The 21,505-nt window shown below is 46.4% G+C and overlaps 1 protein-coding gene across 8 annotated transcripts in view; it reads left to right on the forward strand.

Annotated features, from left to right (window-relative positions):
• Window positions 1-21,505, forward strand: part of ARHGEF18 (Rho/Rac guanine nucleotide exchange factor 18) — a 290,711-nt gene that overhangs the window by 178,327 nt on the left and 90,879 nt on the right. For 4 of the 8 annotated variants that reach the window (XM_086946962.1, XM_086946969.1, XM_086946963.1 and 1 more), the window contains one exon: window positions 17,275-17,345. The exons of 2 other annotated variants lie outside the window; for them this stretch is intronic. In XM_086946962.1, the coding sequence (XP_086803088.1) occupies window positions 17,275-17,345 (71 nt within the window). Of the gene's footprint in view, window positions 1-3,587; window positions 4,030-17,274; window positions 17,346-21,505 lie in introns of those variants that run through there. 2 more of the 8 variants (XM_086946966.1, XM_086946965.1) reach the window with 2 other exon arrangements.

Here is a 21,505-nt window from a genome sequence, read left to right on the forward strand (position 1 = left end):
CTCCTATTGCAATGTCTTTTGGAGACCCAAGACATTTTCCCGCTTCTTAGGGTCTTTTTTTTTGTTTGCTAATATTGGACTCCGCAGCTCTTGCAACAATAAAATAACACCAAACCTACTACAAAAGAACCCAGCATTGCAAAGCTGAAAGGTTGGCAGTGAACAGTAAACCAGTGCTTGATTCAACTATATATGTCTGGCCGCCCATAGTGTCCACTTCTGGAATGGGTATTGCGTCTCTAGCCCCCTTCATGCATCTTTGAGCTGCACAGTTGAAAACCGACCAGACCGGTCTCCGCCTCCTGCAGGTGAAGGCCGCGTCTTTGGTGTACGGTAGAAGCCTGGATCTAGAGAGAAGCCCCACAGATGCCGATGACCCCTAATGTTTCTAATCTTCAATCGGAAATCCGCGTCCGCAGCATTGAGCAAGGAATGACCACTTGTAATGACCTCTGTAATTGCACATGAAGCCTCTCCGTTTTAAAGATGGACTGAGGATGTAATTAACATGCAGCCTTCTAGGGGAGAATCTAGTAGATGGTAGCAAAGGCAGCCATGCCCCTCCCCTCTCCGTAAGATGGACTGATTATTCCCAGGAGGACATGTGGGTATATATGGGTGCCCTTGATGGCTACACATGTTCAGGTGCTGATTTGAGAGTCTGCAAACAAAACAGGTGATGGACAGAATGTGGATCAATGTCACACATTCACCCCAGTCCAAAGATCTGGGCCCAAATCCATCGTTTTTTTGCACTCCACACCACCCTGGGTTAGACAATGGCGATATGCAAATCAGCTCTGACCCTGTGCCCCATGGGAACAGTCCAGTCCGAACTACAAACGCCATGTCCTTCCCAGAACGGAATCAAGCATCCGAGGTCCGGACCGTTTTTTTTTTTTTTTTGTAAAAATATACTTTATTTAAAATTATTTGTCAGGTTTACATTTTAAGCAGTCCCTTATATTTGGGTGCTGTACATTTAACCATTCTCAAAGAAGCGCATTAGGCTATCTTTGGTGGTTTTCCATCAAGATTTCTCATTTTACCCATCCAGACCAACTCCTGATTTTCCAGGTTTCCTTTGCCCACTCTTGTCCAAATCTATGGGTGTCTATGCACATGTAAGAGAACATTTTAGTGAAAACAAGTTTTTGGCATTCTTTTTCCGTGATTGCTTGGTGTTTGTACAAGGAAAGGTTCCTGTTTTCCCACATCGCCTCTTTAACACAGTTTATTATTCTCCATAGTGTCCTTTCTTTATTTGCATTGCATTTCATGCCCAACCCATATAGAACCAGTTCATAGGACAGGGATGCCTGTCCTGTTAATTCTTTAATGAGCTGTCCCATTGCCTTCCACATGCTTTGTGCTCCGCCACAGTTCCAAATGAAGTGCATCAGGGATTCATCTGCTGCACAGCCTGGTGTTGGGCATCTTGCTGTTTTTGCCAGTTTCCTTGCATGTTGGAATTGCTTCACTGGTAGGCATTTGGATACCATCATCCATGCCAAGTCTTTCTGGGAGTTTGTCAAGTCTTTGTGGTTCACCATCTCCCAAACCTACCCTGATTGCTTCTCTGATAAGTTGTTTACCATTGTCACCGAGTCCGTTTCTTTCAGTTCTTTGCTTAAGGCCATCTGGGGTGTGATGTCCTTCGCTTGAATTTGCCTCTCTTCAAAGCTTCTTGAAGAAAGGTTTGATGCCTTTGTACGCAGGGGGTGGTTCTAGTAAAAAAGGCTTTGTATTGTCCAGTTTACATATTCCCTCTCTTGATAAGATGAAGCTTGTAGCAAACAGTGTGTAGGCAGCCACATGTGAGTCTTTCTTTGCATTCCCCAGTGCGTTTTTAACAAAATGTGACATCAGGAAGTCATGGAGGTTTGGCAGGTCTTTCCCTCCTTTTGTGGGTAGTTTGAAAACTGTCTTTCTTTTTAGTTTTTCAATTTTTGACCCCCAAAAGAAGTTTGCAAAAAGTCTTTGTGTCACTTTTGTCCACCTGTATGATGGAGGGAAAATCATGGCAATAAACATCAGGATTGGTAGACATATTGCTTTCAGCACCAAGACTTTCCCTTCCATGGAAAGTGTTCTTGTCGTCCAGAGCGCCATTTTCTGCTTGAGCTTTGTCTGGATCTTCTCCCAGTTTATTTCTCCCTTCATGTCCTGTGAAAAAAGAATCCCCAGTATTTTTACTGGGTCTTTGGAAGGTTTCACTGGCAGCTGAGACAGTTTGTCCCACTGTCCCACCGTCATGCAGTGTGTTTTCTCCACATTCACCTGTAGCCCAGCTGCTAGGGAAAAGAGTTGGGTTATAAGGAAAGTTCTTTTTATGGATCTAGCGTCAGTGCAAGCAATGGTGACATCGTCCATGTATGCTACACATTTGACCTGTTTGCCTTGGCTGCCCGGTACCAGAGGGCCAGTTATGCACTTGTCCTTCCTGATGGCACATAGGAGAGGTTCAATTGCACATACAAAGAGTGCCGGGTAACACCTCTCATCAGCCAGGCTAGCTTGACTCCAGTGGTGTGGAGTGCCTGGGACCCACGTCTGAGCATCCCCAGCGCACTTATGGCGGCAATTGCAAACAAAACAGGTGATGGACAGAATGTGGATCAATGTCACACATTCACCCCAGTCCAAAGATCTGGGCCCAAATCCATCGTTTTTTTGCACTCCACACCACCCTGGGTTAGACAATGGCGATATGCAAATCAGCTCTGACCCTGTGCCCCATGGGAACAGTCCAGTCCGAACTACAAAAGCCATGTCCTTCCCAGAACGGAATCAAGCATCCGAGGACCGGATTTGAGAGTCTGGGCTCACGGACACCATGTAGCTGTTAGAAGCCTTAGAAGTAAGCGCTAGGTCAAGCTGCAGAATTCGAGGCGGCCTCTGCAAGCTCCCAGGTCTGCAGCAGATGCTTTTACTTACAGAGCCACTTTATCTCCGAATGATGGCTCTGACGGGCAGGTCAGAGGCCTGTAAACACTGTGATGTGAGGCTGATGAGGGCCCTGTCACCCAGCCTTTGGGCTCCTGTCAAGTGTCAACATTTTATCAGATTGTGCATCGTAAACACTGAAAGGATTTGCCTTGCTTTCTTGAAATAGTTTTTGAAGAAACTTTTTGAAACCATGTTTTCAGAATAACACGTTGGCCGTGGTGTCCAGATCATTCGATGAAATGCATCAGATCTTCTTATCCAAGAGGGTTCATGAACTAAGCTAGGTTTCCAGCGGCTTCTCATTTCGTCTGCCATTCATTCAGTATATATTGGTGGGGTGCCCGCACCCCGAGACCTTAGCTAGCTTGCATCACGAGTACTCTCCGATGGTTGCACCGCATGGGCTTGTATTGAACCACCAAGGCCACCAACAACTGGACGAGCTCTGACCGGAGCCCCCTCAGATTTTACTTTCCTTGAGATCACTGAGCCCAAGTGCAGACATGGGAGCCTCCCTCCTCACCCAGTAACCGGCTCTCAGCTCCTTCTACTGTAAACACGCGAGTGCATCACATTTCACAATCTTTTTCTCAGGAATCGGGCCTGACTCATCTCTACCTCTGTCCCACCCAAATGCTCTCGCTTCCTTCAATTCTGTCTTTGATGTATCGCCCTCTTTCCCTCTCATCTTCTTTCATTTGATCTATCTCTCCCCGTCTCTACCACTTTTCCTTGTCATCTCTCTCTCTCTCTTCTCAACCCCATTTCTCTTACTATCTTTCTCTCCCTCTTTCCCTCCACTCCTCTCTCGGTCTGACCCACATTTACTTTCTGAGCCCTAATTCTTATTTCCCTTTACATCCTTGCTTCTGCTGATTGTGAATGCTGTGTCTCCCCTCCTCCGGTTCACTCTAGTCCGTTTTTACCATCCGTGTGTCTAACTCTTGGGAGCTCATTGACCCTTGGAATGTTGCTGGACAGACTCTTTGCTGCGGATCCCTACGCCTTGGCAGCTCTAAGCTTCCTGCGCAGAGCGGACTCCTTCATCTTGTATTCCTCATCGTCTACATGCGCCTGCAGGTGAGCACTGGTCCCCCTGGGGCTTTCTTTTGGTGGCAATCTTCGGCTTACCCTTAGTTAGTCTGCACTGACCCTCATGTCCGCCTTCCTCTTGTACCTGTTGTAGTGAACGAGCAGTTGAATTCCTTCTAGTGAGGGGCCAGTGTTGATATGGCACAGTGTAGGCTGGGGTGATGTTGCAATCTCCCCCAGGTAGGATCTGACCGTAATCAGGAGCTGCTTTGGCAAGCGGAGCGGTGACGTAACCTGTGTAGGTTCCTGGAGCCATCATCGTTCTGGTCAGCTGTATCCTGGTTCCTGGTTGAGACGCATCCTCCAGACGCATCATAAGTAAGCCGCCCGCTCACCATGCTTTCGTTGCATTTGTATCACCTGTGAGCGCAGGGCTTCGGGTATATTGCATGGAGGTCCAGGATTTGGGTGATACTGACCCTCAGAGGAGCATGTTTTTGCGTGTGATGTTACTGATGAAGCGTAGCTCATTGGCTTACCATTTATTTCTGGATGCTCTGGTAGTGACCAGGAGGTAGCATCCCATGTCTGGCCAATTGGGGTATGGCCTGTGAGCTAGCGTCTGAAGCATACAACAAGGCGGTGAAACACGTGAATTTTTTTAAACCAACATATTACAACTTCTTTTTTAGTGAACCAGTCTTCCTTTAACATATTTAGGACTTTAGTTGCGCTATCTTTTTCTAATAACCTCTTTGAAGGGAATTTTTTATTTCCTCATCTGCTTAATTTAGTGTAAATAAAAGTGAAATCTGCTTTGTAGTAATATCATTATGTAAATATTATACAAAAAGTAGTGTGTGTGTATATGCATATATCTGTGTGTGTATGTGTGTGTGTGTATATATATAGATATATATATATATATATATATCTATATATATATATATATATCCTGAAGTAAAGCGCACACTCAGGGTGGAAATGCTAGGTAGATGACATTTATTTCCAGTTACGCGTTTCGACTGAGAACAGTCTTGATCTTTGGTGTGTGATCAAGAGTGTTCTCAGTCGAAACGCGTAACTGGAAATAAATATCATGTACCTAGCATATCCGCCCTGAGTGTGCGCTTTACTTCAGGATTTGCGATTTATAGCCAGCATTGCGCACCACCTGCCAACGGGCCCGGAGATCGGATGGAGCTCTTTACGGAAGGATATATTTATATATCTATATATCTATCTCTCATTCACAACTTACTATTTTGTCATTTATTGCAATGTTGATGTTCCTGTTAGAAATAATACTGCAGATTTTTCGTACTTGACCTACTATTAGTAAATACAGTGTTCTGTGTAACTTATGAATGACTGTTGCAAGCCAGTGAATTTGTGTACATTTTAGTATGGACACTGGTGCTGATGAGGGGTGCTGGTCTTGCCCAGTTTACATTCTCTGATGGGGCAGTCTGCCTGAGCCTCTGATGGATCTCTGAGGCTTCTCCTCGTGTCATTTGTTCTGGAGCAGGTCTTGTTTCCACATTGCTAGCTGGATTCCTCCCTTCCATCGAGTTGATTTCCCCATTTCTTTGCAGATGGATACACATCAGCTATGCGTGTGCGTCTGTCTTCTCTTACGTCATTGGCCCGTTCTTCGCTGCCTTTGTGTGCTTTGCTGCTGATGCGAGGCTGGCAGGGATTTGCATATTTTTCAAGTTTGACTGAAGTCTGTGCTCGGAAGATGTGGTGCAGAAGTAATGATCTTATTATGTTTGTGTTTTCAGTGGTTCTTGTTTGTTGGGGTCCGTGTTTTCATTGCTGGCTTTGAGATGAGGATTTGCCCGACGGAGGCTGGGCCTTGCCTCGGATTATTAAACAACATTGATTTCAGTGTCCCTGCCGCAAGCGTTTCCATTCTTCATGATTTACTATTCGCAGCTAGGTCTACAACCAACTACACTCACACGTTTTTTTTCTCCATATATGCCAACCTTTGACACACTAGGATCTTCTCTAAGATGGCTCCTTGTATCAAATTCTTTCCAGGTCAGGGAAGCATGGAATGCATTCGTTGACTTGCTGTGTTGAACTGAAGACCACTCCATAGGTCTTGTAGAGCTCACGGGAAGAGAATGCAGGTGAATCTTGTATACCTGTGGACTATAGTCAGAGCAAAACGTTTCTGCAAGCTTATTCTAACTGCTTGTTTTAACACTCATATGAAATAGTAACTGAACACTCTAAACAACGATTCCTTCAAGCCATGGATACTGTTCATCATTCTGTTGCTGTGAAAGTCCCTATTTCCAGAGTGGACTTGCTAATGTATCCCTCTAACGCGGACTCACACGTGTGGAGCAAGGGATCGGTATAAGGCTGTGTTGATGTTTAGGTCCACTGAAAAAAATAGAAAGGGAGGTCTCCTCACATATCCAATGACGGGACGAGGAGAGAGAAGAAACAGGAAATCAGAGCAGTCCCTATTATTACCTATAAAACAAGGATACTATTATCCTCAACTATACCACCATAGCTCAAGAGATCTTTTGCGTTTATATCCACTCAAGACATTTATACATAATAAGCCAACAATAAAATCAGAGTTATACACAATTTATTCTAAAATATACAAAGACAAATGTCGAATACAGTACCACAGTGCAAAAAATGTTAAAAACAGAATGTTTACGGTTTTTGTCAGTACCCTACCAATAGGTCAATGGTGCACACACAATTCATACATGAAAAAACAATTTAAAAAAGCAAATCGCTATTAAAAACAAGTTGTCGACGCAGCGTTTCGGTTTCTATGATGACACCTTCATCAGGACAGGGTTTCTAACAGGGCGTACTATTATAAAATGAGAGACGTCTTCCTCTTTTATTAATTTGAGGTAGTAGTCCTTAGTTCATCATAGGACATCAGGTACACAAATAGTGGTGGACGAGTAAAATATCTTTTAGTGTCTTTGCTATACACTGGATTTTCCTGTTCGTTGAGGAAAAAGGAGCCACCGATATGAGGGACCTTTGTATAGGATTCCCTGTATTTTTAGGGGTCAGTCCGGAGTGTGAGCCGTGACTGGATGCCTTCCGGTTTTGTTATGTAATTAAAACCAAGTTGCAGATTACGTTTCTTCACTCTGCTCGGCGGGGTTTTTTTTTGTATTACCACCTTCTATCTAGTATTCGGCCTCCCTGCTCCTTTTTAGGTTTTGCCTCGCCGAAGGATGCGCTCTGCGCATCCTTTCGGCGCAGGCGAAATCCTGTTGAGTTCCATAGTGTGGCTTGGTTCGGCCCTCGTCCTTGATTGGCTGGCTCCGTAAACGGAGCCTTGCCATTGGACGAGGGGCCTGTCCGTCAATGCCGGACCAGACACGGGGGCGTTCCCGACATTCTTTGGCTTTTGCCGACGTCACGGGACGCCGGGAACGCCCCCGTGTCTGGTCCGGCATTGCCGGCACTACTGCGTCTCTTCTTCCCGTTTCCCGCCCCGTGACTGGCCGGCCGGCCAATCCTAGCGCGGCCGGCCGGAAGTGCCCGCCCCCCCGCAACAAGAAGGAAGACGGCAAGCAGTATGGCGGCGCCCGCGGGGTGCTTCCCCGAGTAGCATTTGTTTTATCGACACTGAGGGGATGAAGTCTGAGCGGGCCCAGCCTTACTTGGAATCTCTGCCCTCCAGATTACAGCTGATCTCTGCCGCGGCGGTCCAGCCAGATCTCGTGCACCCTCTACATTAGGGTGAGTTGAGTGGCAGGAGAGCCAGGCATGCCCCATGCAGCAGACAGCTTTTCTTTACTCTCTGTATTCATTTATACGTGAATGAATGAAGCCTCTGTTTATACTCTACGGAAGAAGATAACCTTTTCGTGGACCACCAAAGCATTTTTTCTCTCAAGTAAGCACAGGAGCGTCACATTCTTAACACACTCCTTTCTGCCTCCCAGAATAAAATAGGTTTTCTGTTAAACACCTGCGATGTTGCAGTGTGCAGAAAACGAGTCTACATGTCTGCACGTCCTGTAATAAAAGGCGTGCCACTTTTATCTTGCATATCCGAAGTATGTTTTAAACCATCCTCAGTTTCATGTTTCGTTGTGCCCACACTATAAGGAAGTCTCATGTTCCATTAAGAAGCTGCCCTGCAGCGCAGCACTGTACATGTCACGTGGTATGTTGATATTTATGTAGCGCCCAGTCTGACAGGAGTGTGACCTCGCAGCACTATGGGCTGTCTGGGGGCGCCTCGGTCAGTGATTCTAGGCTTTCGATTGCTCCTAGCGTGTGACTCATTGTATCACGACGACATGTTGTGTGTTTTGTTCTCTGGCCCCTCTGTTTGGGGAGCTGTGCCCTGTTCGGTGAGCTGTCATTGTGTGGGTGTGGTCTCTGAGAGGTGTGTGGTGTGTGGGTGTGGTGTGTGTGGGTGTGGTGTCTGTGTGGTGGGTGGGTGTGGTGTGTGTGTGTGTGTGGGTGTGGTATCTGAGAGGTGTGTGGTGGGTGTTTACCGATTATTTATGCAAATCTTAGGTGAGTAAGATGCCCTTTGTCCGGTTAGATGGAACCTCGAGCCTCACGTTGCTGACTGTTGGATGTTTGTGCGTGGTGTGCACGAGGCAAGTGCTGCCATGAGCAGCACCATAGCCTGGAATATTGTTGTATAAACTTCTATGTGTTTGTTTGTGTGCGTGCGTGCGTGCGTGTGTGTGTGTGTGTGTGTGTGAGCGTGCGTGCGTGTCTGGTGTTGGGTTTGTGTTACTATCCTTGTGGATACTTCCGTGTGTAAACCCACTCACGCTGTGGTGACTTCATTGCACTTTGGGGTCCTGAACCCAGGTCCCCACAAGCCAATTACTTCTAAACTATAGAAAATGACCCCAGAAACATCTGCAATGATTTTCACACTTAAAAAAACTGACCTTGTGGGGACCTGTGTTTCCAATGTGTGTTTCTTTTTTTGCTCAGTCTTGCTCCTGTAGACAGGAGGTGGTACTGCAGCCTCAAACACCCCTTGGAAACCCAACACACTTAAGGCGTGCCACTTTTATCTTGCATATCCGAAGTATGTTTTAAACCATCCTCAGTTTCATGTTTCGTTGTGCCCACACTATAAGGAAGTCTCATGTTCCATTAAGAAGCTGCCCTGCAGCGCAGCACTGTACATGTCACGTGGTATGTTGATATTTATGTAGCGCCCAGTCTGACAGGAGTGTGACCTCGCAGCACTATGGGCTGTCTGGGGGCGCCTCGGCAAGTGATTCTAGGCTTTCGATTGCTCCTAGCGTGTGACTCATTGTATCACGACGACATGTTGTGTGTTTTGTTCTCTGGCCCCTCTGTTTGGGGAGCTGTGCCCTGTTCGGTGAGCTGTCATTGTGTGGGTGTGGTCTCTGAGAGGTGTGTGGTGTGTGGGTGTGGTGTGTGTGGGTGTGGTGTCTGTGTGGTGGGTGGGTGTGGTGTGTGTGTGTGTGTGGGTGTGGTATCTGAGAGGTGTGTGGTGGGTGTTTACCGATTATTTATGCAAATCTTAGGTGAGTAAGATGCCCTTTGTCCGGTTAGATGGAACCTCGAGCCTCACGTTGCTGACTGTTGGATGTTTGTGCGTGGTGTGCACGAGGCAAGTGCTGCCATGAGCAGCACCATAGCCTGGAATATTGTTGTATAAACTTCTATGTGTTTGTTTGTGTGCGTGCGTGCGTGCGTGTGTGTGTGTGTGTGTGTGTGAGCGTGCGTGCGTGTCTGGTGTTGGGTTTGTGTTACTATCCTTGTGGATACTTCCGTGTGTAAACCCACTCACGCTGTGGTGACTTCATTGCACTTTGGGGTCCTGAACCCAGGTCCCCACAAGTGTGCAGAAAACGAGTCTACATGTCTGCACGTCCTGTAATAAAAGGCGTGCCACTTTTATCTTGCATATCCGAAGTATGTTTTAAACCATCCTCAGTTTCATGTTTCGTTGTGCCCACACTATAAGGAAGTCTCATGTTCCATTAAGAAGCTGCCCTGCAGCGCAGCACTGTACATGTCACGTGGTATGTTGATATTTATGTAGCGCCCAGTCTGACAGGAGTGTGACCTCGCAGCACTATGGGCTGTCTGGGGGCGCCTCGGCAAGTGATTCTAGGCTTTCGATTGCTCCTAGCGTGTGACTCATTGTATCACGACGACATGTTGTGTGTTTTGTTCTCTGGCCCCTCTGTTTGGGGAGCTGTGCCCTGTTCGGTGAGCTGTCATTGTGTGGGTGTGGTCTCTGAGAGGTGTGTGGTGTGTGGGTGTGGTGTGTGTGGGTGTGGTGTCTGTGTGGTGGGTGGGTGTGGTGTGTGTGTGTGTGTGGGTGTGGTATCTGAGAGGTGTGTGGTGGGTGTTTACCGATTATTTATGCAAATCTTAGGTGAGTAAGATGCCCTTTGTCCGGTTAGATGGAACCTCGAGCCTCACGTTGCTGACTGTTGGATGTTTGTGCGTGGTGTGCACGAGGCAAGTGCTGCCATGAGCAGCACCATAGCCTGGAATATTGTTGTATAAACTTCTATGTGTTTGTTTGTGCGTGCGTGTGTGTGTGTGTGTGTGTGTGAGCGTGCGTGCGTGTCTGGTGTTGGGTTTGTGTTACTATCCTTGTGGATACTTCCGTGTGTAAACCCACTCACGCTGTGGTGACTTCATTGCACTTTGGGGTCCTGAACCCAGGTCCCCACAAGCCAATTACTTCTAAACTATAGAAAATGACCCCAGAAACATCTGCAATGATTTTCACACTTAAAAAAACTGACCTTGTGGGGACCTGTGTTTCCAATGTGTGTTTCTTTTTTTGCTCAGTCTTGCTCCTGTAGACAGGAGGTGGTACTGCAGCCTCAAACACCCCTTGGAAACCCAACACACTTAAGGCGTGCCACTTTTATCTTGCATATCCGAAGTATGTTTTAAACCATCCTCAGTTTCATGTTTCGTTGTGCCCACACTATAAGGAAGTCTCATGTTCCATTAAGAAGCTGCCCTGCAGCGCAGCACTGTACATGTCACGTGGTATGTTGATATTTATGTAGCGCCCAGTCTGACAGGAGTGTGACCTCGCAGCACTATGGGCTGTCTGGGGGCGCCTCGGCAAGTGATTCTAGGCTTTCGATTGCTCCTAGCGTGTGACTCATTGTATCACGACGACATGTTGTGTGTTTTGTTCTCTGGCCCCTCTGTTTGGGGAGCTGTGCCCTGTTCGGTGAGCTGTCATTGTGTGGGTGTGGTCTCTGAGAGGTGTGTGGTGTGTGGGTGTGGTGTGTGTGGGTGTGGTGTCTGTGTGGTGGGTGGGTGTGGTGTGTGTGTGTGTGTGGGTGTGGTATCTGAGAGGTGTGTGGTGGGTGTTTACCGATTATTTATGCAAATCTTAGGTGAGTAAGATGCCCTTTGTCCGGTTAGATGGAACCTCGAGCCTCACGTTGCTGACTGTTGGATGTTTGTGCGTGGTGTGCACGAGGCAAGTGCTGCCATGAGCAGCACCATAGCCTGGAATATTGTTGTATAAACTTCTATGTGTTTGTTTGTGTGCGTGCGTGCGTGCGTGTGTGTGTGTGTGTGTGTGTGAGCGTGCGTGCGTGTCTGGTGTTGGGTTTGTGTTACTATCCTTGTGGATACTTCCGTGTGTAAACCCACTCACGCTGTGGTGACTTCATTGCACTTTGGGGTCCTGAACCCAGGTCCCCACAAGCCAATTACTTCTAAACTATAGAAAATGACCCCAGAAACATCTGCAATGATTTTCACACTTAAAAAAACTGACCTTGTGGGGACCTGTGTTTCCAATGTGTGTTTCTTTTTTTGCTCAGTCTTGCTCCTGTAGACAGGAGGTGGTACTGCAGCCTCAAACACCCCTTGGAAACCCAACACACTTCAGTAATCTGATCCGCAGGCATGAAGCAGGTAAGTCATTTCAAAGGGCGTGGGGGAGCAGCAGGTCTCAGCTGTAGTTTGACCTGAATACAAAGGCCTTTCAAATGTTATGTAGATGTTTTATTTTAACTTATAATTCCAATGATATTGTTGTGTTTGCTTCCTCTATGAGCCAAGTATATTTTTAAGATGTATGAAAGCATGCCCTTAAACAGTTCAGTCCAGTTTATTCCATTGCCTATGCCTGACAGGTCAGTTATTTTAATTCCAAAGTCCTTCGTCATCACCTGACCTCAGCCACAGCTATGCCGCCAGTCCGGTACTTTTGTGCCCAAAATAACTTTTCTCTTTGTGATTTTTGCAAAGAAGCAGCAGGTTTCTGCTAAGCTTTTGTGTTTCCATGCGAGTATGAGAATTGAGACTTTCTTATAGTGAAACTCGCCCATGTAGCCCCCCCCTCCACACACACACTTGCACTGGTGCCGGTTTCCACAGATATCAATGCGCAGGAGCATCGGTCCCGCGCGGCACTTTTTTACAGACAGGATTTCTGCGGATGGAGCGATTGCTGGTTTAAAACTGCAGCAAAAGCAGACAGTGCACCATTAAATAAATCCCTTTATGTCTCTGTCTGCAATAAGGGACCCCAACACTTGTGAATCAAAGAAAGGAGGTGGCCTCGCCCTGCATTCAAACCAGGGGCGCAGCTCGACACTTCGGAGGGGCGAGGCTGGAGGGGGGGCTGACACACCAAGCGATGGAGGCAGAGCAAAGACTTGTATTTATTTATTTATTTTGAAAGTTTTATATAGCGCAAACATGACCACCGAGGGTATAAGAGCGCTTTACAGATTATGCATCAAAGGGTATAAACATAGAAATCAGAATAAACAAAGCGACAAAATCAAAGTCTAAAATTGTCCAACAATCTTGTGAGGGAAAAGTAAACACACAACAGTTTGGCTCCTGCTAGCTGGGGCCCCATAATAAACCACCCGATACAGATCGGGTCTGTCGCCCCTCGACCCCTCCACTTACTGTTCCAGACCAACAACTATCCCCCCTCCACTGGCTCCCCGGGCTCGAAGGGCCCACTTGATGACCTCGCCTGATTCACCTGTCTGTTGCAACCAGACCACAGACAATGCTTCAAAGGAGCACTTATCACCCTGTGCAAGTCATTCTAGCCCAAGAGGCTGAATAGAGTTGCTGTCTTTCTAGCCCTGCTGGCTCACTATTGGAACACCGGTCCCCAAGACTGCTGAGGGCCACCATAGAGTACTTCACAGGCCCGAGAGATTAATCCCACACTACAACCCGTACTCACGAAAATCCGACTGCCCGTCTTAGGACCTTAGCCGAGCGCAGCAGCGCCACCACCATAGGCTTGGGGCTCGGAGCCGCACCATGGTGGACCTGGGCGGCTGCCCCAGGAGACACCTCTACGAGCCCCTGCCGCCCTCCGCCCTGCTCTGCTGGGCCCTGCTGCTGCTCTGTGCCCCGGAGAGCTCCGCGCTGGCAGACTTCTCAGTAAAGACCCTCTCTGCTTCCCAGCCTGCCCTCTCGCAACCTACCCTCTCGCAGCCTGCCCTCTCGCAGCCTGCCCTCTCGCAGCCTGCCCTCTCGCAGCCTGCCCTCTCGCAGCCTGCCCTCTCGCAGCCTGCCCTCTCCCAGCCTGCCCTCTCCCAGCCTGCCCTCTCCCAGCGTGTCCCCTCCCTGCCCTCTCCCAGCCTGCCCTCTCCCAGCCTATCCCCTCCCTGCCCTCTCCCAGCCTGTCCTCTCCCTGCCTGTTGTCGTGTCCCGGCGGCAGCAGGCAGCAGGCAAGAGCATGCACTGCGTCCCCGAAGTAACAGCCCTAAAGCAAGCAAGAAGTACGCCCCCTCCCACCAATCCCTGTTGGGTAGTGGAAACTGTCCAAACTGGGGTGCAGACAGCCCCTCTCACCTTTCAGCCTGGTACCACTGCACCAGCCGCACTACTTCCCTACTGACCATTCTCCACTTCAGCCCCGTCTAAATTACAATTCCTGCTTGTGACCCTTTTGCCTGCTTGTGCTAGTTTTCGTGACCCTGTTGCCTGCTTGTGCCTCCGTGTGCCCCTGTTGCCTGCTTGTGCCTCCGTTTTCGTGCCCCTGTCGCCTGCTTGTGCCTCAGTTTTCGTGCCCCTGTCGCCTACTTGTGCCTCTGTGTGCCCCTGTCGCCTACTTGTGCCTCCGTGTGCCCCTGTTGCCTGCTTGTGCCTCCGTGTGCCCCTGTTGCCTGGTTGTGCCTCTGTGTGCCCCTGTTGCCTGCTTGTGCCTCCGTTTTCGTTTTCGTGCCCCTGTTGCCTGCTTGTGCCTCCGTGTGCCCCTGTTGCCTGCTTGTGCCTCCGTGTGCCCCTGTTGCCTGCTTGTGCCTCCGTGTGCCCCTGTTGCCTGCTTGTGCCTCCGTGTGCCCCTGTTGCCTGCTTGTGCTGTGTGGGTGTGTGTGGAAGGCTCTGTGTGGGTGTGTGGAGGGCTCTGTGTGGCTGTGTGTGTGGGGGGCTTTGTGTGGCTGTGTGTGTGGGGGGCTCTGTGTGGCTGTATGTTGGGGGCTCTGTGTGGCTGTGTGTGGGGGGGGCTCTGTGTGGCTGTGTGTGCGGGGGGCTCTGTGTGGGTTTGTGTGGGGGGGCTCTGTGTGTGTTTGTGTGTGTCATTTGCTAGAGATAAAGCTAGTGGCATTGTAAATGACAATGCCATTTATTTATGTTTAAAAAAAACATAAATAAAAATAATGTCAAGAGCAATGCCAATAGCTCTAACTTTAACAAAGGCAAAACCATTGCATTGTAAATGCTTGTTCACTCGTATTCGTCCGTTCTGGTCCACCCTCTCTGTGTGTAACGTAAGCCGTTAATCTAGGTGTGGTGGGGAATCTTTTGGCATGTGTATGCTTTTATTGAAACCGCTGCTGTTAAGTGTCAATGCAGCTTTAGAGAACCGTTTTTGAGTGTCTTGAAGGTGGTGAGAGTGGAGGCCAGAAACCATAGCTTGCGCTTAAATGTGAGGAATGTTCCCACTCTCAGTAGGCCGCCCCATTGTCCCCTTTTTATGATGTCAGAGAGAAGGGGAGCTTTTCAGTGGATGTAAAAGTAGTCCGGCAATAGTGAAAGTCCCTGTGTAGATAAAAAATGTATGTTGTGAATATTCACGTAGCGCATTGTTGAAATTCATATGGCCTCGTAGCACTCGAGGCTGTCGAAGAGTGCCTTTCAGCACGGTTCTGGGTTTCTTCTTTGGGTTACATTTGTTAGCTACTGCTCGTCCTGTACAACAATGTATTTAGTGGAGAGAGTTTGTTTTGATAGAGAAAAACAGCTCAATGGAATGACACTAAATTTAGCATTTCAGTAGACTCAGTGAAGACTTTTTGCTTGGATCGTTGTAAATAGTTTCAGTAGTTTTTGGGAAATTACAGTTTAAAAAGTGTTCGGATCAAGGCACGAAGAAGTTAATTTTTTTAGATAAATGCACTGCTATCTTTGGATTCTCTGCAGAATTCATCCTGTGTACTCTAATCCATAAATAAATAAAAATGTAAAGGCGCACCAATGTATTGGGGAGCTTTTTCTCCTGTCTTCTATTGCAGATTACCAAATCCGGCTACAGATTCATAAATCCACCACATTCTGGTTGGCTGGCCATCAGAGAAAAGTTTCCGTGGCTCCCGCAATTCCAGAACACGGTGCACGGTGTTCGAAAAAATAAAAGGGACAAGGTGCCTCGCGTTGGGCCCATGTGGGGACCACCTAAGGTTAACGTTAGCATTCAAATGAGTATTAAAAAAACAAAAATCTTTTGCACTGAGTTTTCGAATGAATCACGTGCTTGATTTGCAAATCCTACACGCTCCTGAGGGGTGGCGGCTCTGGTTTCATGAATTGGGCCCAAGATTCATCCTCTGTTGCTCAAGGCCTTCGACTGTGTTTGGCATATTTTGGACGGCAGTTTGGTCGCGGGGTCTGGTCATTAGTCATGCAGTGCAACCAACTCCGGCTGTTCATGACTGAAGGCACTGTGCAGTGGTGATTTGCCAGCACCAGTGGGTTAGGTACAATGCCAGGAAGTAAGCCAGCTCTGCAGCGAAGCCCTGATGCACACAGCGAGAAGGCCTCCTGCAGCAAGGTTGGCGCATGGCCTGGGCCTTTATCCCCTAAACAGCAATGTCCTGGATTATGTCATCGGTGACGTCAGAATTGTCATTTGAGGTGTCACCAGTGATGTCAGTGAGGTATTTTTATACTTCATGAGTGATGTCATAGATAAAGTCTTGGGCAGTGAGCCATGGAGGCATGATTGATGGTTAGTCTACTTAGCCATAATTAATAGCTGGCGAATATCAGTGGTTTGGTTTTGTAAACACAATTGTACTTTAACTGTTTTTTTTTTTTAATGTGCATTTCAAAGTTAAAAAAATAAATTAAACTTAAGTTAAGGTCTTATAACCAAATCCAACCATAACTTCACCCCAACGAAGTTAATACATTTGAGCCAGAACAATAACTCGGTTTTTAACTGTTTTGTTTTTTAAAGAGATTTACCTTTGGAATGAGGATTACCGGTGTTGGACACCCACTTCTCCACCGACCCTTACTCTCCATCGGAGACTTGGATTCTCTGTGATTGTCTGAGTTTGTACTGGAATGAGTGGTGCTTTCTTGGACAACTAATGGCTGGCTGGACCATTCCTGCATTCAGTGACATTTTCCACTGTCCACTAAGTGTATATCTGATTGAATGCGAGTGATTGTTTTCTTGGACCAGCACGATACTTTTGTCCTCAAATATCTGTAATTAGTTAAATCCCTCATTTTAATTTGTGTAAGGGTGCGTGGGGTGTGTGTGTATTCCTGGACTTGCGCTGGACACCCTCAGCCTCACTGTAACGTTGCTTCTGTTTCAGCTCTCTTTCCAATCCGTAATTATGAACTTCAGTGCTTCCATCTAATTACACTGTGTAAAAAAAAAAAAATTCCAAGTGTGATTGACAGCGGGTTTAAACGAATATATACAGAAGTTTGTCAAAATTTCTTATTGGGACTAAAATGGGAAATGATTCACTTTTTCCTCCCTCCCCATACCTTTTGTTCCCTCTGGATCAAAAGCTATAAGCACATAAAAAAATTTTTTCTTCAAAATCGATAACTGCACAGTGGTGACCGCCACTGTGTAATATTTTTGATATATACATATTGTTGCTATAAATATGTGTGTGTTTACGTGTAAAGTTGTGACGTATAGGTCCTTCTAATGTAGTGGGCGTGATGTAATAATCCTGATGTACTCACCTGTGATGTCATGACCTCCTACCGTTGAGTGGTTCTTGCATACCCCAATTTTAGGAATGCAAAAGTATACTAGAGTGTAAACTTATGTACTCCTTGCCCCCCTTGTAGATTGTGCCGTAAACGTCCACAAGAACTGTAAGACCCTACTGGCCGAGTGCAGTGGCAGCACTAAACCCAAGGTAGGTTGTATTTTCTTCCAAGCTTTTTTTTTTATTGTTAAGAATTACACTTGCTAGCAGAGGTGTGCGTGAAGTGGCATGTAGGTCTGGGCAAAATTATTTGATTTCTGGCCCATAATTATTTGCTTGGGTTCCCGGAAATTTCTGTGTAGCCATTGGATTTTCACTGTTTCAGAAGCGTTCCTCTGTAGCACCACAGTTCTCGTGAGCCCCTTGCAGTTTCAACCTTTTTATGGTTGATAAATGTCCAGTGAGGGAGAGCATACCCGTGCAGGGCAGTGCCAGCTTATTCTTTTAACACCGCCCTGCTGGGGGAGTGAGGCTGGCCATGGCATGGCAGGCTGCGGCATCTGAGCAGTTTAGGTTTTGGTTCCCTAAGTTCTGAAGTCCTAGCTTGCATTATTTGTGCAGTGCTGCCTCTGTATGCATCCTATTGAGACCCAGTCCACTTAATAGATCTACTACAAACCGACTGTGGCCGCCATTATGACGGCCTGTACTCGGAGTACAGTACATAAAGTACGTTTAGGTATAGAAAACATACTATGCTTCCCCCCCTCCTGCAAGTGGCAGGCGGAAAAGTAATTTGTTGCCAGGCACGGTTGTTTGGAGGCTTCCCAAGTCCTCCCTCACTAATCTTCAGTTCGTATAGCATCCGCGTATTCAATGACAAAACAGTATTGATACCGCTCCTGGCCCATCCCGCATCCATTTCAGGGTTTCCTATCCGGGACTCTTAAGGGCCTTCAGATAATTGTGCAGCGTCCATCTATCGAGCTTGTTCCTTTTCAGGGAATTCAGTTTTTATTGATGAAGCACCTGAAAAAAAGCTTTGTCTTTGGGTCCTTTGTGTTTGGTTGCATTTTAGGAGTTTTTTTGTTTTACCAAAGAGGTTTGCAGTTGGTGTTTTTGCAAGAATGCTGACGTACATTGGTATTATTGTAACTTCTGTACAGTTCCCACCATCCATGAAAACCAGCGTTTGTAAGAGTGACATATATGCGGGCTTGCACCACATACGTGTAGGCTGGTTTCATTAATATGTTTTTAAAAACAATACTTGAAAGCATAGATTTGTTGCACTCTAACAAACGCCTTGAGTTTGATCATAATATATCTATCTTGTCTTGAAGCTCTGCAAGTGAAGGAGCTCGTCTGTGTTGATAATACTTCCTTGTGACATGAGAATGAATGTGTGACTATGAAAGGTGTTCATACACAGACTGGTGATGCACTACTTTTCAATACCCCATTCTCTTGTTGATTCTGAGCCGAGGCAAGTTGAAACTGTTGATGGCGCATTCCTCATTTGCCTTCTCTGACAGTGAGTGACTTCTGTTTCTCCTCTGATTTTTCAAATGTTATTGTTTTTTTAGTCCAAAGGGGCGAACTCTCAAGTTCTCAGTAACAGTTGAAACTACGAGTATCCTCTTGCTCTTAATAAAACTTTAAGATAGCAAATCTCTCCCAGTCCTCGATTCGTGGCCTGCCCAGGCTTCGAGTTTCAGAATTATCTACTACCTTACCATGCAGAATTATTTTGCCCATCTTTCTTTTGAAAAGTCTGCTTGGTTGCCCACGATTCCATCACATGCAGATTAAACCTGTGTTGTGAAATGCCACTGGAAACATTGGCTACTTTCCTCCACACTGAAGTCTGTTAGTTTCTGTCTTCCTCACTTTTGACAGGTCTAGATGATTTCTTCAGAGAAGGATTCTTGTCTGCCCTTATTCTTTGTAGGTGAAAGCTTCAGTGTTGGTACTTAATGAGACATTATGATTTAGAGCGACCCCTATTTTATAATAGTGTTTAATACACGGTTATTTCGTTATCTGAAATGTTTCCCTCTTCTCAGTGCTTACATTTTTTATTGCTGTTTCTGCCGGATTGGCTTGTTGGTCTTCATTCAGAGCTGGGGGGTTCATTTTTTCGCCGGACTCTTCACTGTGCGAGACCCTGACAAGGCCTCCCGTGTTCTTAGTCTTAAATGTCTTACCCATCTTTCTGCTCTTGGCCATGCCGGCCTTAGTTTGATTTGATTCATATCAGATTTGTCTCCTGAAACATGTGATACTGGCTTAATGCTGAGCTGCATCAACAAAATCAGTAACTCCTTAGTTTCTTCCATGTACAGGATCCCAGTTGATTCCTTTTCATCACATCATACGTCTTCAGTGGTCTTTCTGGACCTGCACATAGCACGCCAGGACTGGATGTTTTAAACAAAGTTATTGTAAAAAAAAAAAACTTTCACTGTATGTTTTGTAGAATGTGAGGGTCTATAAACCAACCTACCTCTGTAGACTTCCAAGGTTCAAGAGTAGCTCTTTCGGTGATTCATTTGTGTTTCAGTGGTCACTTTTTTCTTTCTTTGGAGTTGGTAGAAAGCTAGTTCAGCTGGTTTTGGTGAAAGTAAGCGATGTACTATAGCAACCTTGGTAAAATGACCAGTTGTAGAAGAGTATGTCGGTTGTGCAACAAAGCTTTGAGAAGCATAACTCAGTGGCATATTCTACTTATTGAGCACAATGGTTTAGCCTTCAATTATCTCCTTGTTTTATCAATGACATTGGACAGTCCAGGCATGGTCTTGCTCCCGAACTATTGTATGAAATATTGTGCAAAATCCAGACGTGAACCTCAAGTGAGCTATTGTTTTTGATGTAAACCCATTGCTCTGTACTCTGATCGGCCACAGTTCCAAATCTCACTTTCTGACAGCGCAGAACAAGCCTTTCCGTGGAAATCAATCTCGTACGCACGCATAAGGCACTTGATTGGCGAGTTCAGTCTCGAGTGATATTTGTCAGAAGAGTATTTAACTTTGAACGCTCCAAATGCCTCATTAAATGAAGTGTGACTTCTGTGTGAGCTTTCAAGTAGACCTGTGCTTGAGAGATCTGCTTGAGGCTTTCTGGGAGTGGCTGTGCTGAGTCCATTCTTCACTCTGATGGGGATTGTCAGTAGTCGGCTCTTCTGAATGCCACAGCTGCTCAAGTTTCTCCTAAGGTGCTTTAGCTATGAAATGTGACCTTTTTTCAACAGTTTGACACGTGCTGCCATGGAATTAGATCTGTTCATGTGATTCTTGTAATCCGCTTGGTTTTTTCACTGCTGTGTGCTGACCTTCTGTATTACCGAACTGATTGTTCTATGTGGCAATGTGTGCTTTTGAATATATTCTGCATTCCCCCGTAAGGTGTCCCATGATGTGGACTAGTGGCAAACGCATAACTACTGTCTCTTTCGTGTTGATTTCTGCGGGGCGTGTGTTTCTTGATTATGTGACGATAATGGTGTCTAGCCTGGGAGCTCAACCAGCAGAAATGCAATCTTTTGTCAAATTTCCTGATAAAGTCTAGCTTCTAAGTGTGTTTCTCCTTACAAAGAGGCAAGATTGTGAAATTGTGTAGCGAGGGTCATCTGGGAGAAAGAGTGACTAATGGGAGAGTAACCGCATAGGGTGGGGACTCCAATGAGCATTCCCATAAATGCCATGGTCCGAGATTACATTACATTAAATGTATGGGAAGTAATAAACAACTTGAGGGGGATCCACCCTACAGCCAGTTACACTACCAGGCAAACCATGAGAGAAACTAGCAGTAGACTTCATTTTACTATTTCATGCATTAGAAGCCAGAAATAAGTAAGCCATTGTGTTAGTTGAGAATTACTGCAAGTGGTGGGGATCGCTCTGTGTATCTGTGCCAAGCGCCAAGTCTGTGATACCACTGTTAGAAAGGATTATCATGAAGGGAAGGGTTCCCAAGAGAGAGAGTCCAACACCAGTGAACAGTTTATTTTGGAAGCGATGGTTGAATTCTTAATGGAACGCATTATTTAACTTCCCACAATTGTACTGTTATTGGGCGTGTGAACCGTGTGTTTGCGGAGTGTACACTGGGCTAAAAGAGGGAAGATGAACTCCAAAACGATGGTGGGTAGCATGTAAAGCTTGTATCGCACATGTTCGCACACAGTCGGTGTTCCTTGTAAAGTGTTTTGCTGTGTAGGCCATCTTCATCCAGAGTATGTCCAGCGTGAATGAGGAAATGGCTGCTGAGATCAGTGGACTTGTTACTAATTCTAGGTATATGTCCTATTAGGTTTTTTAAATGTATTATTTTAAAGGGGAAAGATGTTGGTTTCAGTGCTG

This window comes from Lissotriton vulgaris, chromosome 12 (assembly GCF_964263255.1).
Source record: "Lissotriton vulgaris chromosome 12, aLisVul1.2, whole genome shotgun sequence".
NCBI classification, from domain to species: domain Eukaryota; kingdom Metazoa; phylum Chordata; class Amphibia; order Caudata; family Salamandridae; genus Lissotriton; species Lissotriton vulgaris.